This window comes from Protomyctophum parallelum, assembly GCF_964188405.1.
Source record: "Protomyctophum parallelum genome assembly, chromosome: 12".
NCBI classification, from domain to species: Eukaryota; Metazoa; Chordata; class Actinopteri; order Myctophiformes; family Myctophidae; genus Protomyctophum; species Protomyctophum parallelum.
The window spans coordinates 26,834,527-26,859,685 of NC_139712.1; the positions used below are offsets into that span (position 1 = coordinate 26,834,527).

Here is a 25,159-nt window from a genome sequence, read left to right on the forward strand (position 1 = left end):
TCTTGCTCTGACAGCAACACACAGGCTACACTCAAACATACAACACAAACAGAGTTGTCCACATGGAGCTACCCCACCTCGCACTCACACTGCTGCTCTCTCAGCTCTCATCACTTGACCCATCCCGTTTGTTCCACTTGAATATATATAGTGGGTCTTGTTACAGTCTGTGCGGTTTTAGCTTGATAAAGATGACATGTGCATGAAGCCTCCATGGTCTGTTTTGATTGACAAATATGAGGTGCCATTCTGGACAAAAGTCAATCCAAATGGAGCTTCCTCTTTCAACCACTCCCCTCGTGTGATTTGACTTGTCTTTTGTGCGGAGTGTCAACCTCATTCAAAGAGAAAACAGCATGTGAGCTGTTTGGAAGTATTTCACATTTTAACATTTTAGGCGAATGAATAAGGAAAGGCAAAGGAAGCCAGCCAGCCAGCAAGCAGTGTCTAGAATAGTGCTGCTAACACAACAATACACTTCTTGATTATAGCTGGTTAAGGTTATTATGATATAATTATTACATTGCAATATAATGCAAGCCTCTAATTATTGTGAGTTTTCCGAAATCTTAGACAACAGCACAATGTGTTTTTGATTTCATTTCTGTGTCTTGTGCAGCCCCTTTTGCAATCGTAACTTATTTTAAAATAAAACTTTCCAATTGTCTTATCAAGGGCAAATCAAATGGTAAACGGTACAATTGGGAATGGATTTCCTCCAACCATTTCGGTGTCATTATTCCAGGTCGAGAATGAAGCCGAACCAGAGGAAGAGGCGAAGGAGGAATCTGACGAAGAGGAGGATGAGGACGAAGAGTCTGGTCGATTGAGGTTCAAATCGGAGCGCAAGGATGGCACTGTCGTGCGGCTGGCAGATGCAGCTGGGAAACGGAGGAACATCCCTGAAACACTGGGTACTTTTCAGTTCTGTCTTGGATCACGTCTCTTGCATAAAGAATCACCCTAATTGAAGCCACTGATACTCATTTTTATTTCTGTTTTCTCCTGCTTATATTCCTTCAAGACTATAGTAGGCCTAATGCTGCTTTGCTTGCCTCAGCCTTGCTGATTATTACAGAGTGTCACATTCTATCCGTAGCCCGGAAGGCAAATAAGGAAAGAAACATGTTCAACTTGATGCTTGAGTACTTCAACGTCATGCTCCTGTTCTCTCTCTTATTGACAGAGCTCTCGGAGCAGGCCAAGGCCGACCTGATGCAATTTGAGGAGCAGGAGAGGCAGAGGAAACAGGACCGCTTCGGAGGTCGGGGAAGAGGGTTCAACCGAGGAAGAGGAGGCCGCGGAGGCTTCCCAGGGTTCGGGATGATGGACTTCAGGGGCGACAGAGGCGGGAGAGGAAGAATGAATAACCAGAGGTTTCCACTGATGGGAAACATGGGAAACATGGGCATGCAGGTACATCACCCAGTTATGTCCTTGCAGTGGGTTTATGTCTACAATTCACCCTTTGTCAAGTCCCGCCCGTGGTTGGGCCTCTCTTCGCACCCATTGTTTGCTGTTTTCCGTGGTTGGACAAAAATCCTTTCTCTCCATCCACTACCATTAAAATAACAGGTTTTTCAGTTGCTTCGTATTGATATTCTGTGCATTCAATTATTTTAAACTTGGCGTCAGTAAAAAGTACCATCACAGGTCAGCATGGTGACTGGTTTTTTCCAAAAATTATGTTTTAGCAAATTCAACATAAACAAGGCGGAACAATAATAATAATACACTTTATTTATATAGCACCTTTCATACATAAATGTAGCTCAAAGTGCTTTACAGAGCAGAAAAGATAATAAAAGCAAAACAAAACAGCATTAAAACAGGCAAGCAGTTAAAACAATAGGACAATGGTACAAAGATAAGAACAGATAAAATAAGGCAAAAAAAATAAAGATCACTTAAAAGCAATGTTGTAGAGGTGGGTCTTAAGCTGAGCTTTAAAAATGTCTACAGAGGCTGCCTGACGAAAGTACAGTGGGAGCTTGTTCCATGCCGACGGCCCGTAGAAGCAAAAAGTTGCTTCCCCGTATTTTTTAGTTGCTATTTTTTTAGGCAAAGCGAGCAGGCCAGCAGTGGAGGACCTTAGGGGCCGGTTTGGGACATATTTAGGCAGGCAGTCAAGTAGGTAGGGAGGTGCGAGACCATTGAGAGCTTTATAGACGAGTAAAATAATTTTAAAATCAATCCTAAAAACAACAGGAAGCCAGTGCAGTGAAAACTGGAGTAATATGTTCTCTCATCTTAGTTCTAGTTACAACTCTAGCTGCTGCATTTTGGACAAGTTGTAGTCTGTCAGTTGTTTTCTTAGGCAGTCCTGACAAGAGCGCATTGCAGTAGTCAAGCCGAGAAAAAACAAAGGCGTGGATTAGCTTTTTTGCATCGTCCAAGGACAAATAGGCTCTGATTCGTGCAATATTTCTAAGGTGAAAAAAGGCAATCTTGGTAACATGATTAATGTGTGAATTAAAATTCAATTCAGAATCAATAATAACCCCCAGGTTCTTTACTGTACTGTTACTTTCTACAGTCAGGTTGCCAAGTCTGCTTATTATTGATTCATTCTGCTCGCTAGAACAAGGCAGAAAGAGCCTGCTGGTTAGTCAGTCAGGGACCAATCAGAAGGCTGACAAATGGTGAATTCACTTCTCCATAGCCCTTGTCCATAATATATTAATTAAATTATATTATTATTGTTAATAATAATAATAATAAATAATAATATATTAAATTAATATCAGTTCAACCACTTTAATACATCGGCTATTTGAAAATGGCTGAACTACAAGCTCACAATGAGCTTGTAGATGACGTCCTTCCTTGACATGAAAAAGTTGAGAACTACTATTATGACTATATCTTGTGCTGGCCTCCTGTGTGATCATACAGTGGGTTGCTTATTATCTGGATCTAACTATTGTGTAAAAGAAAAAAAATGTATCTAAGGTAGATTGCCGTGGACATAAATTGGAAATCCATTTGAACACCTGCTAAGGGGATAATCTATTGTTTTGCTACATGGCGTAATGCATCTTAACCCACCGCTCTTAAAGATTAGCTGGAAGTGAGCGCACAGGCTTCAGTGGATAAGATGATTTGAAATGGTTCTCCTCTGGGTTTACTTCATACCTTCTGTCAAGCATCACAAATACAACAACGTATTTGCTCAGTATGATTTTCAGCTCGCTAGCCAAGACCTACGTATGTGTTCATGGGGAAAAAAGTCAATTAAACCACTCTGTACCTCCTTATGACTGTTGATATATGGATTATAGCAAATCATTTGGCCATATTCCATTTATACAGCTTCATACCAAATTAACCCAATCTAGCCATGGGCGCGAGAATCCGTTTTTCTCTCCACAACCCGAAAATCTGTCATTTAATCCAGTAATAATAACGATTTACAAACGGGTTGGTTTATTACAAACGTTATCAACGTGGCTATGATTATCTGCTTAATGTTATGTTTTTGAGTGGTGCAACCACTCTTAGGAACAGCAATGTCCGTCCTAACCTATGTGACTATGTCCTAACCTATGTGACTATGTTTAGAGTTTAGAGTACCAGTAGGGGCAAAAGTGTCGCTGTTGTGCCAGAAACAGAGAGAGAGATAGTGTTGCACTGTTGCCTGCTAATTACAGAGAGAGAGAGAGAGAGAGAGAGGCAGGGGGAGAGTGGAGAGGGGAGTTGCAACACTCAGTTCACACGGGTGTGATTTTTATATGAACGTCATATAAAAGCATAAGTATGCAGACGTCTATGATGTTTATAACAAACCAAACTGTTTGAAAATCGGTATTTTCTTTTTGCAAGTTATGGTTATTTAAAAAGTACATGCCCCATAGACTCAATGTTATGCTGCACCGAAGTAAGATGGCCGCCACGTAGCGACATGGCTCTCCATTGGCCAGCAGCGCGGGTGACCACGTCGTTAGTCAGGGAGCCCTTCTTCTAATTTGGTTTTTCACACATTTGTGTTAAGTTTGCTCTTTGCCCAGGATTTTGTTCCTTGTGGGCTTTTATTATTGGATATCTCTCCTAGCATATAATCCTTTCATTTACAGTGAATTGCTTGTCAGTTCGTTCAAGGCCTTTTTGAAAGCATCACTATCTGGGGAAGAGAAAGTTCCGATGAAGAACTGGAAAGTCGAGGGATTTGTGAATGATTGATTAATATTGCAGGAATCATTACGTAGAATCTACATGTTGGGGAATTTGGGGAATGAATGTATCTGTTAATTTAGCAAGGCCAGAGAAAAAGATGGTAGCTCCTATGATCGGTCTCTTATTCTCATTGGGTCCATTTAATTGCTTATTGCAAGCAGCAGCAAGTGGAAATAATGAAATGGGGCAATAGTGATCAGCTCCATGGGTAACCAGAACTTTAACGAATGCTATCAAATTACATAGAAAACCCTTTAAGTGAATTATGTGCCTTAATTTATATATTATTAGGGCATGCGTCTGACTAAAGCATCCATGTTCCTAGTGAAAGCAGATTGCTTTGAGGAAGTAATTCACTGTGACTGTTTGTTTTTGACTCTCCTCCCCATCAGCGAATGCCTCTTCCTCGTCATCACCATCCTCCACACCACCAGCACCATCACCACCAGCAGCAGCACCACCAGCAGCACCACCAGCCGTCGGGCCCCCGAGGGCCCCCACCCTTCCAGGAGCACGGCGGGCCGCTGGCCCAGCAGCCCCTGCAGCCGCTCATGCCCCCACCGCACCTGACCCACCGCTCGCCGCCGCCACAGCCACGCCCGCAGATGGAGCAGCCGCCGCCGCCGCGCAATATGATGAACTCTCCGCCGCTCAACTTTGGCCAACAGCAGCAGCAGCCCCCGCAGCCTCCACAGTCCAAAAACATCCACATCAACCCGCACTTCAGAGGCCCCACGCCGACGTCCAGCCCCGCCCAGCAAGGTAGGTTCAAAACGCCATCAGGCGTCTTAAATTGTACATAGATATTTTTTTGGTGTGTGTGTGTGTGTGTGAAGTCGGTTCTCGTTTAGTAGTATATGGTTTTCGCCAGCGGTAAATTATTTTAGGGTCTTGTGATCAGTGCGATGTGTTGCTCCGTAGCGGAAACACGATGCCATTCCGGTTGGCAGTTAGCCTCGCTCTGTTCTGAGAGGTGTCTGGGATTAGAATGTCATTTTCTTTGGTTTGGTTGAATGACACATGAATATGTCTCCCAGCCAGTAATGGGTTTATCCTCCTTTTTTCCCCCCTGGCAGCATCACCATTTTATTCCCTGAGATGGTTTTATCTGACCTGTCTGTCCAGTTTACAATTGGAATTATGTGTGCAGACTGTGCGTGCGTGCGTGCGCGCGCGCTTGCGTGCGTGTGCATGTGTGTGTGTGTGTGCATGCTCTTGTGTGTCTTGTGTGTTACATTGCTCTGTAGGGAGTGGGTGATTCATTTGTTGTGCTTTAGAAAAGACTTATACTCAAAGATCAGGGATATCCTTTAGTCATGATCAAATGCTTGCCTGACTTTGATGGGCAAAAAAATAAATAAATACAATGACAAGCTGCGGGACAGACATTTCTGTTGGTAGAAATGGAATGTGCCAAATTCTGCATGAGATTATCCTCAAAACATGAAAATGTACTATTTTCACTTTTCCATTCTGAACTCTATCACAGAATGTGATGCTTCTAATTAGGGATGCAGTGGGTACACGGCATACCATGTACTAGGGCTGACCCAAAAAAATCGATTAATCGATGTTCAATCGATACGCACGGGAATCCATTTTTAAATTTTGAATCGAATAGTAATTTTTAAAAAAGCGGCCGATTTTGGTCCGCGAGACGGCCCCATTTGGTCCGCGAGCCATGATCGCGCCTCGCAGCACCGCAACGCCTCCTCCCCTCTCCCCCTCACTACTCGTGGTAACAACAAGGAAGTCAACACACACACACACACAGCAGCCTGCCCTGCACTCATGCCGCCACAAAAGAAATCTAAAGTGTGGTTGCATTTTAGAATATGCAAGGAGAACAAAGAACAAGTGGTGTACAGTGTCAACTATGTGACAAGAAATTGGCGTATCACATACGGGATGGCGCAAATGGGGAGAAAAATCGGCGAGATTTCACGCATGGGACAGGGGTGCGCTAATTTGAGCCGCGGTCATCCACACTTTTCTACCCCAAGAAAGAGCCTCGTCGGAAGGGTCTGAGAGCGGCGTAGACCGCGGCGCAAATTAGCGCGCCTGGAGCTCCAGGACTGGTGGTTTTTTTGGTGTTTTCACATCTGAGTTTCAATCGGAAGAGAAGCTTTGATTATAGGCTATATATTTTTTTTTTTGAGAGGTAATGCCTGCGTCAGGCAGTTGACTTGTTACGGTCGAATGTTTTATTAAGCCTAATTATTTGTGCGTCACTGCTTTCATGAAGGCTGCAACAGTTGTTGCTTCAATGCTTATCGTTTTAAATAAATGAGACCAATCCAAGCATGCCTTTCTCTCCGCTATTGTTTAAGGTGCGCACCTCGCACCTCGTATCGCACCCCCCCCCCCCCCCCCCCCCCGTTTTCGAAGCGTCGAAGATCGAAACAAATTTATATCGAAGCGTCGATCATCAAAAACGTAATCTAAGGTCAGCCCTACCATGTACACGACAATTCATGGCTATCCATTTAGGTCTAATTAACCAAATATTGAATTGCATGGTAGCAAGTTGCTACCACTGGTGTGTTCAGAAGTAACCACTAACCACCACTGATTATTGGCCGTGATCGTAGATGCATGGTGAATTTCACCTTGCAGATGCACCGACAAAATGGTGATTCTTATACAGTAGATTTATATATTTTGTCAGGGTAAAATAGTGTGCGTTACTTGGACGCATCGAGAGTGGGTTTAATGCAATCTTCTGCCCATCTTCTACATTTATCTCCTGACCTATGTAATTGCTGTATAAAGATATGGCCAATCATGATTATTCATGCCTGCGTAACAGCCTTTAACACACAGTTGTCTAATGGACCCTTCCTTTCATCTATCGCCCCTCTCTCTCTCTCTCTCTCTCTCTCTCTCTCTCTCTCTCTCACTCTCACTCTCACTCTCACTCTCACTCCCACCCACCTGCCCCTCATTTTAATCTTGCTTCCCCTTCTCTCTCTCTCTCTCTCTCTCTCTCTCTCTCTCTCTCTCTCTCTCTCTCTCTCACCTGCCCCTCATTTTAATCTCGTCCCCCCTCCTCCCCCTCCACCCATGTCGTTCTCTCTCATTGCAGTGCCCTTGCTGCCTCCTGCTCAGAGCCAGCCCAGACCTGCTGAGGGTCCTCAGAGGTTCCCTGTGAGTAGCAGCTGCTCCACTAGCCCATTCTGACCTGAGATCAGATTCTAAAAAATGTCTTCTACATCCTGACAGTTTTCTGAAAAAGCTGTGTTTCTATGTCAGTCGTTCTTTGATTTTTCAAAAATAGCAGACCTACAAGCTCGTATGAGCTTGTAGATCCAGAATGGGCTAGTCTCCGCCCCAAACTCCCACCCCCCCTTTACTCCATCACATTGGTTAGCGTGTCTCTTTTGTGAGGGCAATATCATTACGCCAATTAGACTGCCCGCCCCGGCCAAAATACTGTTATAGCAAATCTGTAAAACACCGATACGAGTCTATCTGTGCAACTGAAATGCTTGATAGGGGACTTTAGAGCCGGATGGACTTTTGGAGTCGGGCGGCGGTGGTGCAGGGCTTACTTAACAACTCTTCATGGATGGGCTGGTGGCGCTCAGACATAATGGAATCCTGAAACCCAAGATATGCGGCCAGCAAAATGTCACTTTCCACAAATTTCAGTTTGTGCCTCAAAGCTGATATTTGGGACGCTGTTTTGGAAATTAATAAAATATGCCAGTGGTTGGTGGATCGATGTGGGGGCATCTTGCCTTTTTTGTACTACACATTCTGAAGGCCAAATTTCACGTCGAAGAAAAGGGGGGTTTAACTCAACCAGCTTGCCTGTAAAAAGGAGGTTCTTTATTTCAGCAACAAAGAAACCATGCAAGAGATGATGGGAATCCCTTAGAAGTGATTACTGCATCAGGGGAGAACGGGCTTGCCAGCCAGCCAAAGGGCCTTAAGTTACTCTGTCCTTCCAGCTAATGATACCCAGGCATCAGGTGGCGCTGGCGCTACTGACATTTTCCTGGAAGGGGCATTTTATATGGATTTATGCAAATCAGCTATTGGGGAAAATAGCTGCATCCAATTGTGATTTGGGCTGGATTTACAAACAAAAGAACCAGGCATGTTTGTGTCTCTGTGTTTAATCCATTTTGGGCGGGAACCCCTTTTGGTGTTAGCATCATGTCATGCTTTAGCTATTGAAAAATAGCACATCTACAAGCTCATAGCGCGCCACCGAGTGGCGCGCTAAGAGCTTGTAGGTCTGCTATTTTTGAAAAATCGAAGAACGACTGACATAGAAACATAGCTTTTTCAGAAAGCTGTCAGGATTTAGAAGACATTTTTTAGAATCTGATCTCAGGTCAGAATGGGTTAAAATGAGGGGGGGAAAGGAAATTGCAATTCTGTATATTGAGCTTCACCCAGTGCCTATATCTCAGAAGCGAGTGATTATGGGTGTTTATAGTGCAGTTACAGCAAGCTGCCCAGTGCCCACCCGCCCTTTAACGGAGGGTGTGAGGCGGGGTTTGGAGGGCAACAACAGGGCTGATGATGGGCAGCATAGTGCTGGATTCCCCTGTTGGTCAATCGCGGTTAGATGGCTGTTGCCAAGGACACCGTTTGAAATTCTGGTGACATACCACCCGGCAACATTCCATTTACCCCCGGAGTACCAGATTACCTGCGATTATCATACATTATCATCCCATCAAATTTAATTGTTGAAAAAGAAATTCCAAAATGGGGGTCATAGCCCCTAGTATGAGCGCATTTAAATATTTTGCTTGTGGAGAGTGGCCCTGAAATATTAATCTAGAATCCAGAATATATAATCAATTTTGATGTTCAGTCTACCCACAAAATGGCTTCATGAAGACTACACACACACAAACACTTTTCCATACAATATTGATTATTTCCTATTCTTCTCCTTAGGCCTTTGTTCACAGGTGAAAAAAGTTACCATCTCTGCAAGTCTGCATACAGTTTAGCAAACAATTAACTGCAAATAGTCCCTTGCAAGACCCTAAAACTAAATGGCACTTTTAATCCCTAAATTATATTCTCTATTAAATTTGGCCACTGATTTCCTTGTATGACATTTGTCTTTGGCCAACGCTCTCCTTTGCTGAGAGCTATCACACACGGCATCAGTTACATATTGAACACCCCTCAGTCTGTTTATCAAGGATTAACAACCAGAGGATGAGCCATGTTATTCCAGAGGCATTATGTGGACACCAGAGCCCTCATTGCGCAAACCTGTCTGCATGACCTTTGCAGATGCGTGCGATAGTGCCCACAATAATAGTGTGATCCCCTCGCAGAATAAAGCCCCTTTGATTAACTTTCTATTAACCCATTCTGACCTGAGATCAGATTCATACGAGGTTTCCGCCGGACACACACTGGTCCTGATGAACCCATTCTGACCTGAGATCAGATTCTATAAAAATGTCAGTCGTTCTTCGATTTTTCAAAAATAGCAGACCTACAAGCTCGTATCGCGCCACTCGGTGGCGCGATATGAGCTTGTAGATCTGCTATTTTTCAATAGCTAAAGCATAACATGATGCCAACACCAAAATGGGTGCCCGGTCAGAATGGGTTAAGCAACTTTTGAGACTTTGTTCCCCTCTAGCATTCAAACACATCTCCCTCTAAATACCGCCAGGCAGCAGTGGAATAAAGAAGGATTAAGCCTTGATAGGATCTTAAGTAATTTACAATGGGCTCAGAGGAGGTATGCAGCCCCATCTGTGGAAGTGCCACGTGTTGAATAGCAGGTTAATTTTTCAACACAGGCGGGATGTTTAAGAGAATAAAAGAGACTGTTATAAGGCAGATTCTAATTCCAGGGAAGGATTAAAGGGTTGTTAGGTGTTTTTCCTTGAAAAGTAGAAGTGGGGTGCATGCACTGCGCTGGAAAGCCCTTGAACGTGCAAAATGGTTGAAACAAAGGAGCGAAGGACTGATAACGTCTGTCTGTCTAAAAAGCCCTGTTTCCTTGTTAGATGCCCAGGCATTTTGAATTCCATGCAAACAAAGCTCCACCTAGCATCAATTTTGCAGTACTCACAAAGTCACGCTTAAGGGTTTTTTTTTCTTCAAATATTGGCACGCATATTGATGTTTGCAAGATTCGGCAATCGGCATCATTTTTAATGACCCCAGCCATTCAATTACCAGCCGTCCAATGCAACACTCCAGTCCAAATCCCCATTTTTTCTTCATTAGTTTAATCTGTTTGTGATTATGGCATTCCCTGCATGGCCTATAATTCATGAGTTGTGTGTGTTTCCAGGGACCTGGAGACTTCCAGCAGCACGTGCCTGATAATTTTGGCCAGCCCCAGCGGCCCCCTCATCACATGGAGCCCTTCAGGGGCCAGCCGCCCCCGGGCCCCCAGGAAAGAGAGCCCTTCTTTATTGGTGGTGAGTCTCACACCCTGCCCTGCTGTATCTGTCGTACGCGCGCCCACGCACGCGCACACACACACACACACACACACACACCACAGGTAGGCCCCACACCCCGCCCCCAAAGGAGTTAAAAAAGCTCCCTCTTAGCATATTTAACCCTACTGGGCATCACCTCTGGCAGTTATACCTACAGGGTATGCTACTAGCGTTCTGGTGCCGCTCTATTAGCAGAACTCATGTTATATGCATGTGCACATACATACATGTGAATGAGCACTCAGAAGGCCACGTTGGACACATATATTCCCCTTCTTTCCCACTCACTGTAGAGTTAAGTATAACACAAACGGTTGTTTACTTGATCCCCGCTGATAGAAACGTAGGTGTTTTCATGTCTCCTGCCTTCAGAGAGGCAGCCGTTGACACGCTCACCGACGACTGGTCAAAAACCGTGAGAGTAATTTGACGTCTTTGTTTTGTTGTTGTCGTCGTTCACTTTCCTCCTCTCCCCGTTTATTTCCCCTCTCCTCCCAGAGAGGACCTTTCCAGGGCAGCAGCACATGTTTGACCACCAGGGCCCTGCCTCGCTGATGAACAGCGGCAACAACCTGCACCAGCTGCCGGGCCAGGGCCACATGGGCTTCGGCCAGCCGGGGCAGTCCTTCAACCAGCCGGGCCAGGGCCTCCTCGGCATGTTCCAGAGAGAGCCCCCTAGACCCACCAACCTCCCTCCCCAGGGCCACCAGGGCATGGCGGGCATGAATCAGCATGGCGGCGGCGGGCCCCCCGGCCAGACCAGGCCCTCCTTCATGGGGGGCCCTCGTCAGCCCTTCAACCAACAGCAAGGGAACCCCTTCCCTCCGCCACAGCTCCCGTTTGGGATGCAGGTACGACTGAGAGTAAGTGATATTTACTAACCATATAGGTGTACGTACGTGTCTTGTGGGTTTTTTGTCTTTCTTTTTTTTAGTTTTTTGTTGCATGAAGTGATTCTGGCATGTTTACGCAAAAACTGCATGCTGTTTATTTATTTGTCTGTCCCTCCGCTAATTGAACATGAATGCGCCAGCAAGCATATGTTAATTTATATCCGCTTACTGTGATATTTTCAATGCCATCCTCCCATTGTCTCTTACAATTATTGCACACTGCAAACAATAAGCATCCTTTTTCTATTGTGAATTCATGAATTTCATGAAATCGGGTTTGCTATTATTAAAAAGGTGGAGAGTAGACTAATGAACACATAAATAAACCAAACTAGTTGTATATTCGCTGTTAGTGAAGCGTTGAGGAGAAAGACTCATGTTTATTTGAGAGTCCCCCTTTTGAGGCTGCAATGGAGATGCATAGACAAGAGCGCCCTCTAGTGGCAGAGTCACTGTTATAGTACTATGCGGCTATATGAGGACACCCATTGGAGGTTAATTATATGCAGTAGTATATAAACTCGAAAGAATATTAAAAGTTAAACAAATATTATTGTGGTAGGTAACTGGGATACACCTAAAACATTCTTGGAGAGATTCTGCTTTTGCTTAGGCTCAGATGTTTTGTTTTTCTTACTTTCACTCACTTTATTGTATTACATCATGTGAAGGGCTTATTGCAGGGCCCTCCTCTCCCCCAGCTCCAGCACCATGAACACCAGCCCATGCACCAACAGCAGCAACAACATCACAGGCAGGACTTACCCCACCAGCACCAGCTAAACCCCAGCGAGCAGCGGCCCATGATGCACCACGGCCAGAACCCCTTCCACCAACAGCAGCATCCGCACGGCAGCACCAGGCCAATGACCCCCCGCCCCCAGAACGTCCAGCAGCGCAATGCTCCCATCAGGCCAATGATGGTGAGAAATTAACATGAAGCAATTTCTACTCCATGCTTTTGCAATGCGCCGCTGAAATCGGCGCCCGGCTTTGACTTTCACGCCGGTCTCTTATGACTTTAGTGCATATATCTCTCTAGCATAAGAAACATTGCGCTAATACAGATGAAGGCATATATATGTTTTACTTCTGTGTTCCAGCAGAACCCTCCTGCCTCCAAGCAACAAATCCAGATACTTTCCCAGCGAAACAGCAACCTCCGAGAGCTCCCCGTTGCACCCGACAATACAAACATGAACAATGCCCGGCCCACCTCCGCCCCCAATTTCAGGCCGGTTGCCAAGGCAACGCAAGGGGTGCGACCCGGGCAGAATGCTCCGTCGATGCCTGGCGGTGGCAGAGGAAGGGGCCAGGTTGCTGCCAAGACGACGATGCCACAGCCAGGCTTGGCGGGTAGGACGGTGGTTCGGAAGGAGATCCCAAGTGCTCAGTCCAACCCCACGCCACAGGTCAGATTCTCAGCGCCAGCGAGATAAATGTATTGTATTTATTTAACTGTATTGTAAAAATATTTGTTACTGTATTTTCAGTACAGATATCTTAACCCATTCTGACCTGAGATCAGATTCTAAAAATGTCTGTTTGCAAATGACAGTTTTCTGAAAAAGCTATGTTTCTGTCAGTCGTTCTTCGATTTTTCAAAAATAGCAGACCTACAAGCTCGCTATGAGCTTGTAGATCTGCTATTTTTCAATAGCTAAACCATAACGTAATGCCAACACCAAAAGAGGTTAAGATGACTGAGTATTCCGTTTTATTTTATATTCAGTAATTCTCTGTGAAATTAGAATAGAACTGTAGATGAGACTGAGATTTACTGAATGTTGTCCCCCCCCCACCCCCATGGGTCTTCCTTGTTAAATTAATTCAGTCTGAATTTAACATTGAATTAGTGAGCTCAGCTAAGCTCATTAGTGCACTGAAGAGGTCTCCCGTTTTATTAATGGCCTAATCATAAGGTTATTAAAGACCGTGTTCAGTCCATTGGAAGAAAGGAGAAAAAAAAACTAAGATCAATACCATCAGATATTTCTCTGGGGTTTCGACTCATTACAACTGCCAATGTCATGCCAATTGCTGCGGTTGTCCCGGTCCAAGGGGGGGGGGGGAGGAGACACGGCAGTACCGTGATGCTTTTTGTTGTGTTTCTGTGTGCTCAGGACCCTGATGAAGACGAGGAGACACGGCAGTACCGTGATGCTTTTTGTTGTGTTTCTGTGTGCTCAGGACCCTGATGAAGACGAGGAGACACGGCAGTACCGTGATGCTTTTTGTTGTGTTTCTGTGTGCTCAGGACCCTGATGAAGATGAGGAGACACGGCAGTACCGCATGAAGATCGAGGAGCAGAAGCGGCAGAGGCAGGAGATCCTGAGGAAGAAGGAGATGAGGAGGCAGATGCAGGCGGGCGTCAGGAAGAGGGAGCTGCTGGAGAGACTCAACGCCCAGGCCGGCCCCCAGAGCCAAGGCCCCACTTCATCTCAGAACCAACATTTGCAACAGCAGCAGCAGCAGCAACAACAACAACAACAACAATATCAGCAGCAAAATCGACAGCCACCACCACAGGCCCTACAACACCACCAACAACATCAACAGCCACCACGACCGCAACCCCAACCCCAGACACCACGACCACAACCCCAACCCCAGACACAGTTCCCCCCTAGACCCCAACAATCTCAAATATACGCGGGCGCCACCTTCGCCCCCAACGGCACGCCTCAGGCCGTTTCCCCGGCTCGTCCCAACGTCAAGACACGGCTGCAGATGGGAAGGGGAGGCCCGCAGCTGCAGCAACAAAGCCCTAGGCCTGGTCCTAACCAGCCATTTGTGCAGCAGCAGCAACAGCAGCAGAGACGGAGCATTGCTCCACAGAACTTAAACAAGCCCGGCGGTCAGATCCAACAGCCCCAGGCTGGTCAAAGGATCATGCCCATCCAGGGAGTCCCTGGTACCGCCCAGGGCCAAGCACTGGTGAAGCCTGGGGTAAAAAGGACTGTGATGCAGCGAGCCAAGAGTGTTGACTGCCCGCCGGTCCCACCGAAGGTCCGAGTGGTCAAACTTCCAGGAGCGGTGAGCTTCTTTTCTTTATTTCAAAATGTCATTTATTCATTTGATTTTGTTCGTTTTCCTCTCAAAAAGTTGCTGTATTTTAGTCGTAATATGTTTGTATCATAGCATCCTTTTTTAAATGTAATTCATTATTTATTTTTAAATGCCAATGATTGCCCTTCCTGGGCCACTTTTATTATCAACGTGTTATAACCTATGGGAATGACATGTTGTGATGTCTGTGTCGTTTTGGCAAAAATCGATCCATAAAGAGTACCACGAGCCGAGATACCTTAACACACATCTTACCTTTAGAACCAAGAAAGGCAGCAGTCATTAAAGTGAGCCACATGACATTTATCTATAGCGTTGGGGACATTTCATCACTGCTCTTAAAGGTTGACGTCCTTTAAGAGCAGCACAGCACCCTCTTAAAGACAATCCAAGTGAAACGGGAATCGCAGCAACACAGATTCCATCCACAATTGTGCTCGCGCTCTTGCCATTGGGTTGATTAGTCACCACCGTGGCCTTAATTACACATTAATCTCCACTGGTAAAAATCCCCTACAAAAGGCGTGCATGTAAAACATCCACACACGCCATTGATGAGGCGCACGTTGCGGTGAGATGCGATAGTATTTTGGAATAAGCCGCTTTTCCAACTCCATCCCAGAGGATCAAGCGGCAAAGCCAGAATTGCATGCTCACTGCAGATGAAGATAACTGGGTGTCTGGGTGCATTAATGGAAACCTGTGCCGAGCTATCTGATGTGCTGCATCTCTGAGGGAGGGAGGGGGAGGGGCGGGTGGATGGATGCGGGCGGGGGTGGGGCTGGGATTGGAGGTTGAGGGAGACGAGGGAGTAAAGACGGATATGGAGAGAGAGAGAATGAGAGCTAAGGCCCGTAGATTCTCCAGATGCTCTCTCGTACGCATTGTTCTGCTGTCATCGACGGCAGCCTGACAATGTTATCTCCTCTCTACTTTTCCGTCTCTCTCCCTCTATCTCTCGTCTGTATGTCCCTCTACCGCCCATCTCTCTCACTCCATCAGCCTGTCTCTGACTCAATTGCGAGCCTGAACAAAGGCACACAAATCAAAGATCCAAGTAATTAATCTTTTCAAACGTGGTGTGGCTGGGGGGGAGGTGGGGGGGAGGTGTGGGGGGGGGGGGGGGGGGGGGATGTCACCATAATACCTGTGTTAAGAAAGTTGCCACTTTTGAGGGATTTGGATTTGTATAGCTTAGGCACACAGATAAGGGCCAAATTACATTTTCATCAGGAATAATAATACAAAGCAACGCAAGGCTCAAAAGCTGGTGCGGTTGCAGAAGGGAGCTATGTGGGGAACAGACTGGGGGGGCGTGAGGTGGGGTGGGGGTGTACACATCAAGTCTCTGTTCCAGTGTAATGCAGCTTAGCATGTGATGGGTGCAATCAGGAGCTGTGATTTCTATAGAAGGGATTAATCCATTTACTCCCGACTGGGGACAGGTCAGAGATATGTCTCCCCCCCCCCCTCCCCCTCCTGTATTGATCTGTCACATCTCTCTGCAGAGGGAGGAGGTGGAGAGACGACCTTCAATTCCTCCCCGCGTGCGTGCGTGCGTGCGTCTGTGACTTTATTTGATAATGAGACCGTCACCTTGTTGGGACTGATCCCTCATTCTTTCCCCCATCTTTTCGGTGGGCTGTCGCCAGACGGTCTGATGGCGATCTGACTGTCTCAAGTGGTTGTGGCCTCTTCTGTATTGTCCATAAAATGTGACACTTTTAGCTGAATGGCTGTTGTGAATATGATGATGGCATGAGACGCAGGTTGCATTGATGATTGAGATGCTTAAACGGAGTCTCGTCTTCTTGTTATCGCAGGACGGCGTTGGTCCAGCACAGCAGGGCGTCCGGGCGATACCTCAGTTCTCCCAACCAGGACCACAGAGGAAGGTCACGCTGCCGGTGCAGCAGCAGCACCAAGGCGCGGTCTCGGCGGCCCAAGCCGGCCGAGGGACCACAACAAGCGCCAACCCTCAACACAACAGAGTACGTCACAGACAGCGAGTTGGGACCGGCGGTGGGGGTGAAACCCTCTCCTCTACGCCGGTCACCTGCGAAAACCCCTGTCCAGCACCCGGCAAGCAGTAGAGGCAGAGAGACTGAGAGATTGAAATGCCCCCACAATGTTCCGTGTGTGTGTGTGTGTGTGTGTTCAGCAGACATCCCAATCGAGTGGCGGCGGTAATAAGACAGGACAGTGTGCCAGGTGCCATAGTATTGACAAGCGGGGAGTGCCGAGGAACACGGGGTGCTACAACCCCGCCGGGCTCCCCTGGTCTCTTTGCACCATGCCTGTCACCAGCAGGCTGCTGTCAGACCCCCGCCACACCGCCTGACACTGACGGCGAGAGGCAGCCACCAGAACACTCCCTCTCTCTCAATACACGCTGCCCCTACAACCCCCCACACACACACACACACACACTTCTCTATTTCTATATCTCTCTTCTCTCTCTGCCCCTTCTCCTCGCAGGGTATCTCCCTCCCTCCTCGCCCTCCTTCTTGGCGGCTCCCAGAAACACACCTCTCAGTCACTCCGTTCATGCGGCTCGCGCCAGCGGCAGCAACGCTGCATGTAGGAATATGATAAGTCAATCAAGTGAACCCCGGAGGTGTCTGAGAAAGCCTGCATGAACATTTCTATTTAAATTTTCATTTGTGCGGGTAAACAGTAGAGCCTTGTAGACGTGTCACACACGTCTTCTCCGCACAGCTGCACTCACACGGGATTAACACTTCAACTTTTCCTTGCATAAGCAACGGGGTTTAATCCACCTTTTCGACCCCATCTACCACCCCCACCATCCCTTCCCACTTTCCTACCTCTGCCATTCCCGTTTTTTCTCTCCGCTCACCTACTGTTGGCTTCTCGGCTTGGGTTTTTGGGCACAGGTGGTGGTTCCGAGCCGGGGCCGAGGTAGAGGAGGCGCGGGGCCGGTTGCTGCTCCGATGGGCAGAGGACGACCGATGTCCACACGACAGGCCCCGAGGGTCCCGGAGGGTCCCTGTACGGTGTCCATAGAGGGCCTCTCCTCATCCACCACCGACACGCAGCTGAAGAACCTTCTCAACTCCATTGGCCCTGTACAGGTGAGCGCTCCATAGGTGGTTTACATTATCAGTCACACATTTATTATTTTTCTTTCTTTATGTATTCATTTATTGTAAAAAGTGTTTCCATATTATACTTAGCAGTATACAAATAACTGAAACCAATGCAGACCCCCAGCATGCGCACACAACATCAAAACAACCCCACCTAAAAACAAAAGCATGAACCCCCCTCACTACCACATGGGTTTGAATATGTAAAGGTCAGATGGGGAAAAAAGTATAAAATAAAGAAATGTTGGGTAAATTCATAGCTTCGTGCATATATTCAAAGGATCATTAACATTGCTTTTGCAAATTACATTACAGATTAGTAGCAGTAGTGTCTCATACTCTTAACAAGATGGAATACATCCATAAACATCTTTATACATCCATAAACTCTGTGAACCTGCCCCAGATGTTTAGGTTTCCTTATCGTGGTGAATTTACCGGTATTTCTTTATTTTCTAGGAATACAAGCAGCCATGTATGATATATTCATCTGTCCCTACTTGGCAGTCCTTCATCCCTCCAATAACGGGCAATGCATCAAAGTTAATATGCTGCCTCAAACCATTGATCAAGGATGTTCACTCAAGTACACATACAAGGTTTCCACCTGACAGTTTTTCTGTGAAGGCAAGGGTTCTGTCTTCACACACTGGCAGTTCATCATAGCACATGTAATGAAATCCCTCTACTGTGATCATGTAGCACCCCCTGTGTGATACTTTTAATATTGCAGGCAGCCTCTTTCTGTTCACCACCCCCACTCCCTCTTGTGGTGGATGCCGGATTCTTTTTTATTTCAGCGTCAACTCATTTGTCTTCACCTTCCCGCATGTTTAGATGTTCAAAATGCTGCCCCAGCAGAGGAAAGCCATTGCTAGATTCTCCAGCGCCCAGCATGCCTCCAGTTTCCAGATGAGCTTCCACAGGTAACAGTTTCACCACCATTGCGTGTCTCGGTTTGGCTAAATATTCATATTGTCACGTTACAAGACGGTGGTAGTATAACCAGAATAATACACACCTGAAATCACGGCATGGACGGATATGGTCTTGATAACTGCTTAGCTACCGCTGGTTCTGTTGTCATGATGCTCGATCATGACAGCAAGACATCATTCTTTAAAGCAGCACTATGTAACTTCTTCACAACTATATAGCATAAGTCTCACAGAATTATCTTAAACGCTAGAACAATACCCGACTTTTGTCACACGTCATTAAACCCGGGTATATTTTACCCGATGTAATAATTACATTAAAAATATTTGTCATCCAAATATATTAAAGTACAGCAATAAATCGCAATTTGAGGTACTCTCTCTAAATAAATTCGCTCAACCTGGGTGAAATTCACCCGAACACCTGCGTGTAGAAAAAAACAGGAATGTGGGCCGGGAAACAAACCTACCTGCTATGATGTCACTGGGCATCATGAAGCTACCCAAGGAACCACCCACCCGCAGCAACATTATGGAAAATCACATAAACATAATTATCCGGGTGAAAATCACCCAGGTTTAGTGTTCTGGCGTTAAGCAATAACAATCATCCTACCATAAATGTATAGACACAGGGGGGTCCCTGCTAGGGGCTTGACTGTATTACTGTGTATAGGGGAGAAGATTTGTTTCATCCTGGCATTGCCCAGGCAACAAAGGCAGAACTGCCAGTCAAAGCGAAGACTGGCCAATCACAGCACGTCCTCCCCTGACATGCGTTGCAGAGACTCCTCTGTAATGAAGTCAAAGACGTCGGCTGCCATGTTGTTTGTGTCCAAAATGGCCACCGATGCCCCAAACTACATAGTGCTGCTTTAATACCACAGCTCAGTGTCAGACTAAAAACAACGCTGTTAATTATCCTTGTCAACTGTTATTACACAGGCACATGATCGATTTATCCCACATCGACGTGTCACTGATTGATGGATGAGGAGTGAGATAGAGCAGAGTGAGATCTCTGAGGTGGCGGTCTCCTGATGTGTGAGGCTTGTGCGTGCAGCCAAAGGACGACATTGGTCCAACTCTCTGTGTCCTTTAGCACTCACCGAAGCTCTACGGCTCTCTAGCTCAAGCCCCAGCACAAGCTCCGATCTTCATTCATCATTTACTGACTCCCGAACATTTACCCAACAATGAGAAGCGTCAGCCACGTAGGCACACACTTGCCTGTGGTTGTTGAACCATTGTCCGGTGTTGTTGAATGGCACTGGATAAGAAGAAAGATACCGGACAGTGGCTTTATTTTGTAGTTTGTTGGAACACTTTGTGCACCTGGCATGGACAATAAAGTAGCCACAGACATGGGATAATGGTTGCTCCTCTCAGCGGTCAGGTTAACGATTACAAAATATATAAGTGTTGAGGATTAAGAGTGTTTTGGGGAGTCTTCTATAATTTCCGACCCTAGTTATGCGTCTTTGGATTTGCGGCCCACTGTTTGGTTTGGATGCCGGAACAGTTGAACCCCGTTCTCATGGATTCCGCCTTGGCAGTGTCGTTTTTCCTTCTGTAGATGGCAGTATTTCATAACTAATGTGGAAAGTTATATCCAACATGGCCTTTCAGGTAGAGATCACTCCAGTTTTCTGTTAAATGGCACTGCCTAGTGGAGAGCTTCTGTTAAAGCATTATACTGGCCTGACTTTGTGTTCATGACCATTTTAATGTTTGACACCGTTAAGGAGGTTGAATTCCATTTTGTTAGGGCCTCTAAACGTAGCATTCGTTTTTTCCTAGTTACTGTTGTCTTGGGAATGGTCAGTTCTGTGACCAGAGAATTGGTGAATTCTTGCAGCGTTCTTTGCGTAATTGGGTTCCTCTGATAAACTGATGTGAATGTTCCGTTGGAGTAGTATAGGCCCTTCACCATCAATTGTACTTCATCATTTGACAATTGCTGTCGTTTTAAATCTAATTGGGTCTTGTAACTCATACTGTGAATACATTTATGAAATCTGGAATACATTTCTGTTGGTAGATTTCTTTTACATATTTTAGTTGTATGACTTTGTTTTCAGAATAGTTCGCCTATTGCTATTCTGCTCTGCGTGTAGTGTGAAGGGAGTGAGTGTGTGAGTTTTGTAGAGTTGAACCTCTTTAGGAATATTATAACCTGAACTAGAATATGGTTGGTTAACGTTAACATAACTCATCATTTTTTTGTTTATAGGAGATCACTAGGAATGGCTTATATTTCACACAGTCAATTTCAGACAGTCTTGACCTAGTTATTTTGGCAATCAAAGCAGTATGCAATGTAGCACATTTGCACATGTCTTCTTCTCGTCCTTAAGATGGTAATTGAAATGCCTTTTCACCGAGTTAGATGTGCCCTTACTGTAGATCTTTGGTTCATTTTTCACGTGTGGAGGAGTGAAAGAGGCAAACATTTTTTTCTTTAAAGAAATACATAGGTGGGGATGCCTAAGCTAGGGGCATCCTTAAATATTTGGCACTCGGGTGTATTGGCTTAATCGTTTCAAATTTGAAAATATACTTTCTTGATTTAAAGTCATAGCCAGTAATGCTAAATTGTTTTAAAGAATGCATTGGGAAAGAGGCGTTGTAGTCAATCGCATTCGCTTGTACAATAGTACTATATACTGTACAATACTACATTTTAACATTTGCAACTCAACATAGGGTTGTTTCCGAGGCTGAGCATTGCCTGCTTAATATGTAATTTATCAATCACGGACGGTAACTTTACTCCCCTGAATACCTTTTAATCAATTTCTGTCACTGGCTGTCTAGATAGAATACACACAGGAAATACATAGCATTTCCTTGACCGTGCAGTTTATGATATGACTTTACAAGTAACAACTACAGTGTTCTACTTCTCCCCAAAACGATCACACGATAGTTTTTCTAAAGTATTCTTTTCTTTTCTGTTTAATTTTTGGTCTACATGTGTTACAGCGTGCAAATTCTTAGTTGAAAGATTACTTGAAGAATTAGTGCTACTAACAAACTCATTCAGCTTTGGACAAAAGCAGTTAACGTGTACAGTACGCGTCAACAAGCGAGGGGGCAACCATTATCTGTGTAGTCATGACATGTACATAAGTAGACTAGCCCTTCTCACTGAATGTTCATCTTTTCCAAATGTTTTGAGTTCAACAAATACAAGTGTTGTATGTATCAAAATAACATTTTATATAAATGTCCAGACAAACCAGTCTTTATTGTAGAACCAAAAGCAAAGAACATTGCACCACATTTATGTTTATAGATCTATGAAAACATTTTAATTAAAGGGAGAAGAAAAATAATAATAAAAAAATATGGTCCAATGTACCATGACCTTGCAGGTATTGTGAAGCCGGTTAACTTTTCTAGCCCAAAAATGTGTGTTTGTGTGTGATGTCCATGTGTCTGCCTGGTGGTTTTACGGTTATTTGTGTGAGCTGCTGATTTGTTGTCACAAGTATTCAGTACTGTATTTCACATCTCTGGCATTCCCTTGCCCCAGTTGTCAGTACTTTGAGATTTTAACAATTTTCCAATGCCTGACACACAACAAATTAGTTTTTCTAAACATCTTATTTACAGACAAAAACTAAATGTAGTGATTACACAAGTTCATTAAACATTAAGATTGGAATGCCATTGGATTTTACCATAAAATTGTGTTCCTCTCAGGAAGAAGGTTGTGCGAGATTTGCAATTGACGGCTGTCTTCCATTGTCCGAAATGAGAGACTATTTTGACCAGCGTATTGATCTGTGATGTCATACTGATGTACTGCGTGACATGCATGCTCTGTGAATATATGTGCCCAATAATGACTCGGTACATGAGTTGCATTAGGTAATTGCTGCACCACCCTTAATAATCTTCCTTGACCAAGACATCATTTTAGTTTTTAGTTTGAGTTCAATATGATGCAGCTTTTCTGGAACTAGTAGTACTGGATTGAGTGGATTCATATTTATCATGATTTAGGTATTATAAGTGAAGTCTTTTAATTCTGTACCCTATTATCCTATTATATCATATTTATTATTTATGCACCTTAGGCCATACGTTACATCGGGATGACATCACAGTTGAGAAACCAGATTTGAGTTGTTCATGTTGATAAATACTCATTGGGCTGGCCTAATGGGCATATGGAAATGATTAAATTCATTGGTATTCCCTTTAAATTCTTCATTACTGATTATTTAAATGTATACTACACACATACACAAGGTTACAAAAATAATAGGATCGAATACCTTAAAATTAGTACTAGATATTGAAGCACTTACAAATACGACAGTACACAAGGTCTAAAAATATGGGTGCGCTTTTTGGATGTTACATGGTGGCTTCCTAAACTTCTTGTAAAGTTTAAGAGGTTGCATGTTTGAAAATGCTTTTGTATATTCTTAGTTGTAACTTGTTCTTGTGTCACCAACTGACTTTTGTTATTGGTACTGATTTTTTCTTTTCTTTTTTTCTTTGTTTTATTCCTTTTGTGTTTTGAGCTAAAATGATACAGTAGTCATTGTACCTCAGATATGCAATGCTATCTACTACTTTGGATGCTATGCATTACATTTTGGGATGAAATGTCCTTTCATTTTATAGTTTAGTTTAGTGAATCCCATGGATTTTAATTGAGTATTTGGCAATGCCATACATGGTAACATCATTACAAGACAAGACTGTCTTGTAATGCCAGAACAGGTTCATATTGAACCCATTTGTATCTTCATTTCAGGAAGATTAATTTACACACATAAGACATAACATGTAATAGAACATATTTGTACCTTTTTTATTTTAAGAGGATACATTTTATAGATACATTTTTACACATTCTATATACTATTCTAACACTAACTTGGTTGGCCTAAAATACTGTTTTACCTTGACATCAGGTTTTTTTCTATTGAAAATAAGTCCTGAATTATTTGGTTGTTCAGTACAAATAGGCTTCATTGTCCATTAAGCAATTTGATATTAAGTTTTTTTTAAGCTATATGTTGGGAACTTGACAATCACCATCCAAAATGTCAACTAGTAATGTGTGAAATAATCAGTATTTAATTTTTTCCCCACAACACAGTTTCTTTTTATCAGGTACATTTGATGGCACTGAGTTTGATTTTGCAGGTTGGGAGCATGGTCCACTGCTGTTGCTGCTGTGTCCTCCTGAATTCATCATTTTCTCCCATTTCTCTAGGTGAGATGACCTTTACTGAAGCATAAGAGGAATGTCACAAAGCATGATCTAAGCAGTGCATTATATAAATAATAAACAAATTGTACACTTTTCTTAACTCACTTAATTTGCACATTAAACTTAAAAGCTTGTACAAAGCTGTTTTCCAGCTTGAGAAGCAATCATGCTTTGTGAAGTCCTCGTCTTTTTACCATTCTAACAGTGCTTTCAGTCCTTTTTGCAGGTTGGTGGCCATGGACCTATAACCGAAGATGTTCATTTTTTGTGTTTACTTCCTTATCATATAAACTGTATAATATGGCGAGATACTTCTCAACTCTGCCACATCAGTTCATATGTATTCTTCCTGTAATTATTTGACATTGACTAAACTTATTTTCCTTGTTGCTGCCATTGTTGAATTGAACCCTAAAGCCTGATTTCATACTTTGTCACGCGACAGTGTTGCACGCTGAGACTAGCCGACCTAGACTGCCAGCTCACAGCGCATCGCGGATACGACGTGCTGTGAGCTTGTAGGTCTGCCATTCTTGGCCATTCTCAGCGAGTGACACCATCGTGTGACAGAGCATAAATTAGGCTTAAGTCTTTCATATCAAGCAGGGCGGACTACCTGGATTACCATTGTTTTTTAGCCCAGTGGATGGAGGTTTCCATCTCTGTGACGACGCCGGGCTTCTCAGATCAGGCACTTGTAACTGTAAAAGACACTCTTTTTGGCTTCCACTCCGCCAAAGTCATGCCAACTCTCTTGGCACGCTTTGTACTGTTGGATCTTTTTTGAAAAAGACACCACTTCCTCATGTTGGAAACTGCACCTGACAGTGACTGAAGTTGTTCAAACATGACGGCTAATGTACTTGACAAACTGACCTGAATATTGAGTGGAACTGTTGATGAAAATGACCTGTTGTTCAAACTCTTTTTGAGGTTTTCATGGGTGACGTCACGAGGTTGCTTGTTTTTTATTTTGTATAAGTTATTCTGTCATAACAAAATTTGTTATCCGATGCCATGCATTGAATTGTATGTTATCAAAAAGAGATGCAGAGTTTATACCTTGTTTCATAATGGAAACTAACTAAAATAAAGATGATTTTATAAATGACTTCTTGTTTGTCTATACTCACTTATCTATACTGTATTTCTTTTCTTGTTATGGTCATTGAAAAATAAGGTCAAACTTGGAATCTACAGTGTTTGGAAACTCAGCATCTAAACCAGTCTTGTACTGAAAGTATAAACCCAGACCTGGAGCTTTGGATTGTGAGATTAGGACATGTCTTAAGAACTACA

The 25,159-nt window shown here is 44.3% G+C and overlaps 1 protein-coding gene across 5 annotated transcripts in view; it reads left to right on the plus strand.

The window, feature by feature from the left end:
• rbm33a (RNA binding motif protein 33a) overlaps positions 1-24,972 on the plus strand; it is a 57,415-nt gene extending 32,443 nt beyond the window's left edge. For 2 of the 5 annotated variants that reach the window (XM_083778030.1, XM_083778034.1), the window contains 13 exons: positions 746-914; positions 1,187-1,416; positions 4,566-4,935; positions 7,259-7,320; positions 10,460-10,589; positions 11,112-11,476; positions 12,178-12,429; positions 12,610-12,918; positions 13,764-14,543; positions 16,400-16,567; positions 17,474-17,671; positions 18,524-18,612; positions 19,570-24,972. In XM_083778030.1, coding sequence (XP_083634156.1) covers positions 746-914; positions 1,187-1,416; positions 4,566-4,935; positions 7,259-7,320; positions 10,460-10,589; positions 11,112-11,476; positions 12,178-12,429; positions 12,610-12,918; positions 13,764-14,543; positions 16,400-16,567; positions 17,474-17,671; positions 18,524-18,612; positions 19,570-19,618 — 3,171 coding nt within the window. In that variant the 3' untranslated portion in view covers positions 19,619-24,972. The remainder of the gene's footprint in view (positions 1-745; positions 915-1,186; positions 1,417-4,565; positions 4,936-7,258; positions 7,321-10,459; positions 10,590-11,111; positions 11,477-12,177; positions 12,430-12,609; positions 12,919-13,763; positions 14,544-16,399; positions 16,568-17,473; positions 17,672-18,523; positions 18,613-19,569) is intronic. The other 3 variants (XM_083778032.1, XM_083778033.1, XM_083778031.1) reach the window with 3 other exon arrangements.
• The last annotated feature ends 187 nt before the right edge of the window (positions 24,973-25,159 follow it).